This window comes from Chlamydotis macqueenii, chromosome 21, assembly GCF_036417535.1.
Source record: "Chlamydotis macqueenii isolate bChlMac1 chromosome 21, bChlMac1.mat, whole genome shotgun sequence".
Classification (NCBI taxonomy): domain Eukaryota; kingdom Metazoa; phylum Chordata; class Aves; order Otidiformes; family Otididae; genus Chlamydotis; species Chlamydotis macqueenii.
This window is the reverse complement of record NC_141576.1, coordinates 1389936-1402624: the sequence shown is the minus strand read 5'-3', so window position 1 is coordinate 1402624 and position 12689 is coordinate 1389936. Positions and strand designations below refer to the sequence as shown.

At 54.6% G+C, this 12689-nt stretch overlaps 1 protein-coding gene across 4 annotated transcripts in view; it reads right to left on the bottom strand.

The window, feature by feature from the left end:
- The window catches only part of MEGF6 (multiple EGF like domains 6), a 78537-nt gene that overhangs the window by 29648 nt on the left and 36200 nt on the right, over positions 1 to 12689 (bottom strand). For 3 of the 4 annotated variants that reach the window (XM_086764672.1, XM_086764673.1, XM_086764674.1), the window contains exon 4: positions 1980 to 2102. In XM_086764672.1, coding sequence (XP_086620798.1) covers positions 1980 to 2102 — 123 coding nt within the window. Of the gene's footprint in view, positions 1 to 1979; positions 2103 to 7821; positions 8092 to 12689 lie in introns of those variants that run through there. The other variant, XM_086764675.1, reaches the window with a different exon arrangement.

Below are 12689 nucleotides of genomic sequence, written 5' to 3'. Positions count from 1 at the left end.
TCAGCCAGAGGGTGGAAAGGCACCGCTCACCCCGAGCCCACCCGCAAGAGCCGAGCTCCTCGCCCCGCGCTCCCGGGCCGAGCAGCTGGTCCGCTGCAGCCTTTGTGGTTTCATGGCGATCGGAAAACATTTCAGGAATTAGATCCGTGGTTTTGCAGACCTTAACGAGAAACTTCGTGGCAATAGGGTTTTTCTGTCTCCAACGCGCTGCCTGGCCAGCACTGCTGCTCGCCGGGGCTGCCAGCAGCGCCTTCCCCTGCCCCTCCGGCCAGGGTCTCACTGCCTCCGCTTCTCTTTATTCCTTTTATTTAGTGCAGGTTTTTTTTTTTCCTGGTTTAGCAGCACCGTCCAGCAAAATCAAAGGATATCCCGACTTGAAGAGAACACAGCTTTTATCAGTTGACCTAATCTCTCAGAATCACACAGGGAAAAAAAAAAATTATTGGTTGAAGTCAAGTCAGTGCCTGAAACTTCACGGGAGGGAAGGAAGGTGGCTCAGGTCTTCCTGAGCAAAACTCACCACCGATTTCTCCCTTCAGCCTGAGAAAGCCAGGCACCGCAGCGTCTCCGCTGTGCTCCCTGCAATGCGGTTACCGGCCCGGACAGCCCTACCAACCCGCGCAGCGGCACGCTTTGCCTACACCGCAACCCATCTCTTCGTAGGTACCAACCAACGCAACAACTATTCTATAGGGTAGAATCACAGAACGGTTTGGGTGGGAAGGGACCTTCAAAGCCCACCCAGTCCAACCCCCCTGCCAGGAGCAGGGACATCTCCAACCAGACCAGGTTGCTCAGAGCCCCGGCCAACCTGGCCCTGAGTGTTTCCAGGGCTCAAACTCAACTCAGCTATCTAACCATACCAACAAACAGAGGCCAGGAACGAAGGTCTGCGTGTTCAGCGCTAGAGCAGCGGGCTGGGAACGATCAGCTTTTTCCTTTATTGGCGATCCTTTTGCTTCTGGATTTTTCCAGCGAAACACAGGGCGCTCGGTGAGCTGGCACCGTAAGCATACATCTCCCTGCGCGTGCTAGAGCATCGTACCCCTTCTTAGACGGCTTTTTTTCCTGCTCCTATCGCCATCCCCAACGGGAACACACAGGCTCACAGTCTTTTTTGGCAAACTCCAGAACATTACTCTATTCTGAGAACAACCAGCTAATGGCCATTGTAACACCATCACCCAGGAATTCTTTCCACTTGTATGAAAATATCCCGCAAAACATGGAAAAATGTGTCAAGTAAAGCTGTGAGGGAGAAGCGGTTTAACAAGAACAACAGCAGCAGATGCTGGAAGGCAGAGGCTAGGCTCCACCCCGGTGTCTCCGAGCCTCTCATTTGGGGCAGGCAAACAACAATAGCTTGAGAAATTGGCCCAGAAACCAACTGCAAGCCAGACCTGGCATCTGAACTGTAATGTCTGGACGGACACCATCCAAGCGGATGCATGACCAACGTCCCAGGAAAGAGGGTTTTGAGATTATTATGGCCACAGCTCCACACACAGCCAGGCTTGTTTCCACTTGTCTGTCACACCCAGTGCCCACCGTGCGGGGCAGGGAAATTAGCTGAGGTGAAAATGACTGACGATCTAAACTAGATTATGAAAAAGCTTCTGTATTCGTTCTGAAAATGCCGGCTCTGATACACCCTGTACCAAAAGCAGAAGCACCCAAAGCACTGACTTACTTCTCCTGATCCAGAATAAACTAAGGAACCGCAAAGAAGTCTAAATGTCCACACAGAAGAACAGCAAACGTTGTGAACCTAGTAATAGAAACATGTTTGGGAAGACCACCAGGATCCTGAGAAACAAAGGAACGGGCCACGCATCGCTGCCATCTGCTACTCCCTGCGCAGACGATGGCTGCGGGTGGGTAAGCCAAGGTCCGCGTTGTGTGCAATGCCACGCACGTATAGGCAGGAAAAGGGCCACAAAGAACTGGAGGCTCTCAAGAAAGTTAAAACGACAACTCACCAATGCAGGTCCTGCCGTCTGTGTGCAGGCGAAAGCCTGGCTTGCATTCACAGTAATAAGAGCCAAAGGTGTTCACACATCTGTGCTGGCAGCCCCCGTTGTGGACCTGGCACTCATCAACGTCTGCAAAAGAAAAGGGAAGAGGGGAAAAAGTTCAGAGAAGCGGGCACGATGGTATCTGAAGTCAGGGTTGTTGGTGCTCTGTTGACTGACTGGCTCCTGATTTGAGGAAAGAATGCAGAAGGAACACGATTGCCATTTCATTATGTTTCATCTGTCGAGCTATTCAAGACATTTAAAGGACAAGCATACAATCAGGAGGAAAAAAAAAAAGTCATCTTATTTGTCACTTGGCATAAACCATCCTTCATCTTCTTCACCTCACAAGAGTCACTTTTCTCATTTCCTCTAAGATTATGGATTTATTACGATTTCGCACTCCCTTACTCTTTAGGTGTTGAAAACAGGCTGGGCCAGTCCAGCCTACACGAACGATAAACGCAAACGCCGGACCTTACCGGCGGGGTGTGGGGGACGATGGGAAGCAGCGCGGCTCAGCGCCCCGGTGCTGCGGCAGCGGATGTTCTCGCCTTGCTGAGCCCGGCTCATCCTCCTGCAGCACAAAACCTGGCTCCCTCCCAGCTCAGCCTCGTGCCAAAAAGGCCAGCGGATCCGCTGTCCCGCGCCCCATCGCAGTGCTTCGCAACGCGTTTAACGTGTTTCACACCGTTTATGCCTGGAGCTCACCTGACCTGCTGCTGCAATGCAGCAAAACCTGGGGTTTCTGGTGGTAAGCTGCACTCAGAACCGGAGCACCGCTGAAGACGAGAAAGAAAACCCATTAATAGCTCGACCCCAAAATATAAACAGCAGACTACAAACGGTGAGGCTCCGCGCGCAGATCCCCAGCTCCACGACCAGAGCGAGCCCAGGAGAACCGAGGCAGCAAGAAATCCGCTTGGCCAGTAAAGCCGTGCCCATTTCCACGGTAAAACTGCAGGCCCTCGAACAAAAGAGGGGTTTTGAGCCAGGAAAAGCTTCTGCCAAGTGCTGAGCAACCTTTCCAGAGCTGAAGTGGGAACCAGCCCATGAGCTCTTGGTAAAAAAATCCTGCAGGGAGGTAGACAGCAAAAGGGAGACTCGTTCCCCTTTCAACGACCTTAAATTGCCTTTGAGCACTGGGAATGACTTCCAGAGCCGAGAAGAAACGGAAGAATGTTTGGAGCGCCCAGCTACATGGTGCTAACTACGATGCTTATCAGGAGTTTGTCAAAGGCAATTTCAAGCTTCTGAGATAGAAGGCTCCTTCACATGGCCGCAATTAGAAATGAGAGAGATGTCTGCGGACAGAGCGGCACGGCTCCTTAACTGCTGCCATTTGTGTGGACACCTGTACATATGTCCGCTACTCTGCCGACTCACGCACACAGCAGGACGACTCAGCGCCGAGCCGAGCGACGACCAGCGCCGTTTCGTCCACGACTGTTACGAACAAGACAAAGAAACATTTCCTCGATGAATCACGGCGGGGCGGTGTCCCGGCCGTGTCTTTGCAAGCCTGCGGTGCCAGAACCCGCTCGAGCCTCAGCCTCGCCCGGCGCCTGCACCCGCGCCCCTGCCCCAAGCGTCGCCCGGCTCCCGCGGGCTCTCGCCCGCCCGCAGCGCCGGCTCTCGCCGGGGACGCACAGCGCTTCGAAAGCCACAGGAAAAGGAGAAACGCAACCTTGACTGAAGCCTGAAATTTTACACGAACTGGATTAATTTTACCTTAATCGGAATAATTGCCAACAAAATCCGCCAGCAGCAAGCCAACGGACCGGGTCAGGGAAGCGAGGTGGGAAAGGCCATGCTTGTTTGGCTCAGTGTGTCAGAGCTACACAGTAATAACAAAAAACGTCTGTTTTCTCAAAATACTTTTCATTAGAAGGCTTCTCCCTGCTTAAAAAGTTGAAACCTAAGGATCAGAGCACCCGTGGCAGCCGTAGGCTTCGTTATCCCGGCGGCAAGTTACCATTTCTGTAACGCCAGGCCTCTGCTCATTCGGTGCACTGCAGATTCCCCCTCTGGGCATTTTAGAAGGGTTTGGTATTTTCTTTCTGCTTTTTCCAAGACACTTAATTTCTAAAGAATGGGAAATGAACAGATTTTTGAAGTGGAACATAAGCTCTAAGTGATGCTCTACGAGGAGCAGCCCAAATCCAAACCAGCTTTTTGGTGGGGAAAGAATGCCGTGGCATGAATCTGAGATGCCTCTCAAGGCAACGTAGCTCGAATGAAATCGTTTTCATCCGCGAAGGCTTTACACGGCTGGGACGCTGCAGAGCCCCGGCGCGCTCGCCGCCCGTGCAGCAGCCTCATCGGGAGCAACACTGGAGCGTGCGTCCAAAAAAGTTAGCGGCGTGTTGAATAAACTTCTTCTTTTCACCTCATTACTCATACCCAATAATTCCACATCTCCTCTCTAAACGTCTCTTCCTCCCCCTTTGGATTTTCACCCTCTAAATCTCTGTAACTACAGAGGGCTGTGCCCACCCCAGAGGCCCCCTCTGCCCCGTCCCACCTTGGCCCAGGAAGGCGGCCAGTCCTTCCGCGCGCCCCGGCTGTGGAAGAGCCCACCGCCTTCACTGTGCACGCTCCCGAGGGAACCCACCAGGTCCCGTATTTCCTTCTGGAGTTTTTTTTTCTGGAGTAATTTGCCCAAATTCATACTCCGATAGGAGCACACAAAGAGGCAGCTCCTGGGCGAATGCTCTACCTACCGCCTGGCTCTCTGATACAGAGTTTGCATTTTTCCAGTGGGGACCTGTTGCTTTCGGTCCTCAAGACCACGGGGCCATGGGGCGCGACTGCCGCAGCAGCCGCACGAGCACTTGCGGCAGGGGAAGAGGAGAGCGAGCTCGCCCACGGCTGCGCGAAACAGCAGGGCTTTGTCTGGTTTGATCCGAACGCGTCGCTAAACAGAAGGCACCGTGACGACGGTGTGCCGGGGCCCGCTCTGGATCCGAGGGGATGGCCCCGCTCCGCCCCAGCGACAGCAGCTCTGACCTGCCCAGGCACGCACAGGGCCCGCCAGCGCGTGATTCATCCAAAAATAAACAAACCGTGCGGCGATGGGGCCACGACGGAGCATCCCTGCAAAGGGCCACGTTGCCCTCAGCGCGCGTCTTGGCAGCACAAAGACCCGAAAACCTACGTGACGCACTGCGAGAGGCGGTTTGTGGCACGCCGAGGTTATTTTCCTATTGGAGAGCTGACAAAATCTGGTTGAAATTAATATACCAAAGAGAGAAAATTAGAAGCATACAGGCTTCTCTTCTGAGGAGGGCAGCTGACACCGAGCAACCCGGAGCCGTGCCAGGACACAGCGTGCCGAGCCCGCGTGCCTGCGCGCTCCGCCGTGCCGGCATGGACAGGGCAGCGGACCGGCCGAAGCCCAGCGACGCAGATGTGAAAACCAAAGGCAGCGAGAGCCTGGGAGTGGGACTCACTGGGTGGGGACACACCTCTGCTGCGTAAGGGGACCGGAGTCCGTGTCCTCATCCGCAAGGACCCAGGGTCGCCCGAGAAGCAGCGGATGCTCTTGTCAGCCTCTTCCCCAAACAGAAACAATCTGTCAGACCTCAGACACCGGCTACGTGGACCAAGGGGTAATGCTGTAATGAATGCAGCACAGACAAACAGCAAACCAAAAAAAAGAGGAGGGTGCCAGGAGACGGCTGTGGTTAAGCGCACCCCCCGACCACGCACAGGTCCTTTGGGAAGAAACACTCTGATTTATCTCCAGCAAGAGCTCCCTGTCAGAGGGAAGAAAGTGGCAACTGCAGCTCTGCAAATTACTAAATGTTTGGTACGGAGGCAGTTTATCTCCTCCGAACGGCCGAGGAGGAGACGGATCCCAGCTGGAAGCGCCGGCAGCGGACGCGCTGTGAAGGTTCGTATCTGGGTAAAGAGCAGCGCCAGGCTCTAATCCCTGCGGCAATCAGCCGGGATTACAGAGCAGGGCTGCAGGGAAAGGTTAATTAAAATCCATCGAGATGAGCGTGTGTGGGATTTAGCGACTTTATCTTTCCGGTACCAGTTTGCTAAAGCTAATTCAGCGATTTTAAGAAGTGAAGAGACTGGAAGGAGACCAACCAAGAGAGCGGCACGCTGGATGGCCGGAGCCGGGTGCTCCAGGGTAGAGGAGCGCGGCGTTGCTGCGACTGCCCCGCACTACAGACACGGCTGGGAAACTCAGGGCGCAGAACGGGGCCGGGATGCGCTAGAAGGAAAACAAACCCTGCATGACTCCGTCTCTTGCGTGTATCGCACTGCAGGGATAACCCAGAGACATCGGGGACCCTGCTATTCCAAGCTACCCTTGGTGACCGTGGGCTCAGCAACGGCAAGGTCCAACGCGCAAGGAAGACGTGGGAGAGGACACTGCCTCATCCCCCTGCTCTGCTGCCTCGGATGCCCTCCCCTCCTCCAGGACGAGGATGAGGAGGAACAGTACCTGCCTCTGGCTGGTCTCGGCTTGGCACCCGTGACTCGCTAAGGAAAGATGAAAGGGCATTCTGTGCGGTCAAAATGCCTCCGCACCCTCAGTCCTCATCTTGCTGTAAAAGGGGCATTTAGGAAGGCTCTTAAAGAGCTCCTCAGAGATATTTGGGCTGGCACTCCTCCCGCCGCACCTCTCCTAGGCAGGCAGGAGGTGCCTGCAGCACCTGGGCCATCCTCCCCAGCAGCAGTTTCCAAATAATAATCATGGTTAGAATGATAGAATGGTTAGAGTTGGAAGGGACCTTCAAAGGTCATCTAGTCTAACCCCGCTGCATTCCTTGATGCCTATGTTATTCACAAGCATCCCAAGTCTTTAGTGAACTTCACGTATTCTCTATCATTTCCTAAATCTTCAGGCAACCACAAACTTTACCTGCAGCTAAGTCAGCTGTGCACCCAAAGAGGAGGAAAGAGGCGTGTGTGTGCCCTCGCAGAGTTTACACCTCCCTTGGCATCCCCGTCTCCATAAGCCAGTGCACAGAAAAGTTCCACAAAAGATATTGGAAATTGCAAAAAAAGTACGTATTGCCTCCTCGCGGTGCCTGACCCAGCGCAGCAGAAAGTGCAAGTCTCATGAAACAACCAAACAAGCGAAAGTAAACCTCCCGATGACAGGGATGAGCTGTGCGTGTTGCTCCTCGCTGACCGGGAAACAGAACCACGGAAGCTGACTGCCCACCTTCTGCTGTGCTGGAACCTCCATCTGCTACTAGCAGGCACCGGCTGTTAACGCTCTGATTTGCTGGTGCGACCTGTGAGACGCGGCTCCTCCGACCGCATCCAGCAGCCACAGCCCGCACACCCCCAGCTCCCGGCTCCGGCCGCTGCTGCCAGAGGATTCTCCTCAGGGATAAACCAGCTCTGAGGAACGCTGAGCCCCCTCCTTTGCCATACAGTACTCGTACAACGCAGGCAAACTCAGAGAGCCTCACAGAGAGAAAAGCAGATTTTTTTCCATGATAAAACATCGTTGCGCTGGACCGGGGCGACATCCTTTGGAACTGGGGAAAAAACTAATCAGCGTGCCCTAACGAAACACACGCGTTTGTTTTTTAAAGAAATATTGCACAGTAGCTATCTCTAACCCAGCCACACAGCCGCACAGCGACCGATGGAAGGAAACCGCGGTTTCTCTCCCCCTCTGCCAGAAGCGACTTCGCAGAACAAACCCGACGTAGCGGCGCAGAGCACCGGTGCCAACGCAGCCGGGTCACCGCTTCGGGGCTGCGGCTGCTGCTGTCCCACCCAACCGCTGGGTCACTGGCCTGGTCCCGCGCGCGGCCCCCAGCCCGCTGCCTACCTGTGCGGGGCTCGGCGCGCCCCGCTCCGTGTCCCGCGCGCCCCAGGTAGCAGGGGTAGCAGTTCCTCCAGAAGTAGGGGTAGTGATTGCCGGCGGTACCCGGGATGCCACCCAAAACGCCCAGGCACCACAGCAGCATCCAGAACTGCTCCCGTCCCATGACGGAGCACTGACAGGCATGCAGAGAGAAATTTTAAAAATTAAGAAAAAAAAACCAAAAAAACCCAACAGAACAACCCCACAAAACGCAGAGTCCCGCAGCACGCTGGAGACAAAACCGTGCCGAGCTGCGAGAGCCGGGGGGGAAAGGAAAAAAAAAAACAAAAACAAAAACAAAAAATAACCAAAAAAAACCCAAGCGCAAAGGAGCCCAGAAGCGATGCGCGGAGCTGCGCGGGGCGGCGCGGAGGAGCGGCTCTGCCCGCGGGGGGGCGGTCCCGCCCCCTCTGCCCCCGCCCCGCAGGTGGAAGCGGGCCGGGCCTCCGCACCCCCGGGCCGGGGTCCCGCACCCCGCGGGGCGGCGCAGCGCTGGGGAGCGGCCCCGCAGCGGGGAGGGGGCAGCGGGGGCAGCACGCCCGGGACGCCGCAGGGCGGACGGCAGCGGGAGCCCCGCGCTGCCCCCGGGACCCACGCGTGGAAAGACGCGACCCACCCGCGGCAAAGGACCTGCTGCGGCAGCCCCAGCCCCCCGGGGACGCGGCCGGGAGCCCAGCAGAACCCTCACCGCACAATAAAGCCCCCGATTTGCCCCCAAAACACCCGACGAGGGGTCAGAAGGGGCCCCCCGAGGGGCAGGCTCCCCCCACACCCGCTGCGAGCACCCAGCCCGTCGCCCACTGGCTGGCCCACTCGGCTACCGACCGAGGAGCGGAAGCCACGACAAAAAAGCGAGGCCCCTGTGAGTCCTTAACTGATACCCTGCTCCCCTTGAACCTTCACCGGGCTTTTCTTAAAATAATTAAAAAAAAAAAAATTAATCAACACATTCAAACTGAAATGAGGAGCAGCCCCTGTGAGCACTCCAAGGAAAACCATAATATTACCGTTTCCTGCAAGCCGGAGCCTAGAATTTTATTTTACATTCTTCATGAAACAAGAAGTAAGAATAGCTCGTTGGATTTTCCAGGGGGAAGCTCAAAAGCCTCATTTAACTTTCTGGAATGTTTTGAAACAATGTGCGCGCAGGGTTGAGCCGGGGGGGAGCTGGGCTTGCTGCTTGGAGACATTTTAGCACTATTATTTGGCCGTAGTAAAATTCCAACTTAAAACTTGTGGTTTAGGCTGCAATGAATAGCATTCCGTGAAAAATTCTGAAACGCAGAGAGGAGCTGAATACAGGGAGAAAATACCAGTGCAAGGCTAGAGCCGCGGCGGTTTCCAGAGGAAGGGGGGCTCCAGTTACGCGTCCCCGTCGCAGATCGTTCCAAGCAAGAGTGGCTTCCTAACGTTTCATGGACCGCGTCAGCATTCACCCGCTGCAGCACTCCACGTGCTTCCCATTAATACTTCGAGTTTAACAAAAACATCCGACCCAAAAATGTGTCAGTTGCTTTGCAGAAAAAAAAAAAAAAAAAAGAGTAACTTCTCTAAAAGATGCTGCAAATTTTTTACAAATGGGCTGCAGGAGTTACATCAGGGCAAAGCGCTGATGCGCCAGCGCGTGACACGCGCCTTCCCGGCAGGTCACCAGGGAGCCCGCGGAGATGCTCGGCACCGCGGGAGAGAGGACGCGGAGTGGACGGGAGGAGCGGCAGCGCTGGAGGGGCAATGCCCGCGCTCCCCAAGCCCCGCGACGCGCCGGCCACCCCAGCTCGTCGCTTTGCGACATGCGTCTGTGCGCACAGCCGCACGCTGCCCTCCCGCTGGAAGCCACTTTCAGATCTACCAAATACTTCCCCCATTTAAAAACAACGCGCTGCCAGACAGTATGAATTTTCCTTGCTGGCCCGGAGCAGCGCCTTGGGAACGCTCCCTCGGAACAGCGACATTTAAGCCATTACCATGGCCAGCGTTGACACTTTTCCTGTAAATGTTTCCAGCAGCGTTGACATGCAAAAATGCGCGTTGCCACAGAGCCATGACAAATGGCTTTGACCGCCTTCCTCCGTTCAGTAAGGTTATTGAGACGCTGTCCGTGTGACACCCGGGCCTGCAGCGCTGATGAGTCACAGCGAGCGCAGCTCTCCCGGTGACTCCCTGACTCCGCGAGCACCAGCCAAGGGGACCTTTCCGCCGGCTCCGCGACCTGGGAATTCCTCCCGGTCAGGCACACGCAGCCCGCGGCAAAGAGCGCGCGCGCCTTGCCCCGCAGAAACGCACGCGAGCACAGCGGCTGACACTCAGCAAATTATGTGACAAACTTGGTCAATCTTATATTTTCTTAGACTGCTAATAAAAATAAATAACGAGGAGAGGGCCAGGCTTTTCCAAGTGGCTCTGTGGTGTCACACATCTACCAAAAGTACATCAGGCTTGAACACAAACTAAGTCCTGCTTGTGTAATGAGTTATGCTTGGCCAGCTCCAGCTTCCTTGTCACCTAATTTACTTCAGCCGATTAAGTCCTAGGAGTTGGTTTGGGTACGGTAACACGCTACAATCAGCAGCAAACCGTTAGTGCTTCCCGTGGAATGAGCTGGGAGAGCACTAACATCCAGGGCTGCTTTGAACAGGGACCAAGCTGGAGCCAACCCATAACTCTCCCGGAATTCCATTCAGATCCAGCCTTAGCATTCATAAATCCTCGTCAGAACCCAGACAAATTACGGCTGACGAGGTGGTACTTCACAGTTCAGCAGCGCGTGAAGTCCTGGAGTTAATTCGGCCCTGCACAGACACGGGTCAAGGAGCTTAGGTAAATAAGAGGGCTTGAGTCTTCATCCAAAAATGACCCAAACCCTGAGCCAAGCTTCTTCTGGCATTTTAAAAAGCGTTCTACAGTCAAGAGGAAATAGCCAAGTGGGGAAGATAAAAGCCATCCAGAAAAGCGCAAGAGGTGAAGGACGGCAGGGGAACTGGGAGGAACGGGCTGAGGCACGGGGTCTGCGCTCCTGGAGCTCAGCGCGGGGCGAGCCATCGCCTGGCGGGCACGGCTTCCCCGGGAACGCGCGCGGTGCGAGAAGCTTTCCAGCCGTGGCTGGTGTACGCGCCGCGCAACGGAGGGGCCAGCAGCGGGCGGGCGCTGGCTTCAGCGTCTTTTACCGGCTTCACCCTTCCACGGGGACGTTCTACCTGGTCAGGGTTAGCGTTCCACCCTCAGCTACCTGGGGCTACCGTGGGCAAGGTTTTCATCTTCTTTTTAAATTTTCTTTTTCAATTTTAAACAACAAAGATATTGCAGGATTAGCTTAGAGGAAGAAACGGGAACAAGTACAAACTGGGAAAGCTAAGAGCTTTTAGTTTTTCCAGCTGCAGAGTTCAAACTCCCTCTTCCAGTCAGGAGCTGGCTTACTCAAAGCGAGCCATCAAGCTCTCCTTGATCCATCCGAAAGGGAATTTAAAGAGGGGGAAATTCCCGTAGCAGGGTGTTCTGTAACAGCACCTGGATGAACTGGCCCGCGGCACTGGTACAGATGACTTCCCCGAAGTCCCCACTGAGCTAAGGCTGGTCTGGCATGAATCCCACGGTGACCTACCAGAATGGAGCTGCAAGAGGAAGGCTCGCCGCCCGCAGTTAAAGGCTGGCCCGAAGCAGAGGCCGCCCCTCCAACGGCCGCTCGGGGCTGAGGGAGCTCGCTCCCCGCTTTGGTCTCCTGAGAGTCCAGCTGAGGTCAGGGAGAAGCTGGGCACCACCTGCATCCATCTGCCCACGTTGAGAGGACCCTCAGATTCCAGTCGGTGTAGCCACGACGTCTTGACTCCGCGGATTAGCAGCTCGCATGCTCCTTGTGCCGTGCCGTAAGGTTGGCTGATGAAGAGTCAGATAAACAGCGCAGGAAATTTAACACATACCAGTCACAAGCTGCGTGCCGAAAAATATTCCAGACAGATTTTTGAACCCCTCTACATGTGCGTAAGGAAAATGTTAGCTGGTAATTAATGAACGGAGAGCCCTGTGTGCTGAATTGGCTTTACTACACACAATCCCCCTAAAACATGAATTTTCATTTCATTTTGGAGCTAGTGCCCTTGTCCTAAGTAGGCTACGAAAAGTTCAAATATGCCTCTCTATGTGAAGTGGCGCTTAGAAGGATAAAACAAACCACAGTTTGTGGGAATCGTGTTTTAGAGGTTTGGCTTGTGACGCTTGCTAGCAGCTCTCTCCACCGCGTGCTTGGCTGGGCTCCCTCCATCATGCCTATCGCCAGTGCAGAGCCCTGCGCACACCGATGCTTCCAAAAGCGAGGCAAGGCTCCCGGTTTTCTGCAAAACCTCCGACAGCAAAACAAGAAAGCTGAAGGATGGCTTGGTACCACTGCGAAGATGAACTCCCTTCCCTGAGATGGGACTTAAACCTGAGTTACGGTGGCCAGTGGATCTGGAAATGGGGCTTTCACATCTTTCAGGTCCCTAACGTTATCCTGGAACAGTGCGTAGCAAACCTCAAGATGACGTTGTTCAAAGAGAACTCGAGCTCCCCTAGAATTTCCCATACCTCAAAAATTGTCACAAAAAAGAAAGCCCGTTTGTTTCCTCCAAAAATCCCAACACACGACATCCCCAAACCACTCTACAGATGGCTCTAGATAAAATTAGAAATACAGAAACACCTGAGAGGCTCATGGTAACACGGGGAGCCGTCCTATGTTCAACCAAACAGAAACACTCTACCAGCACCCAGGTCAGCTGTGTGTTATTGATACCGGTACATCACACGAGAAGTAGTTTTGCATAAAGTATATTTCCTTGCTACTCTGGATCACTAGCTCA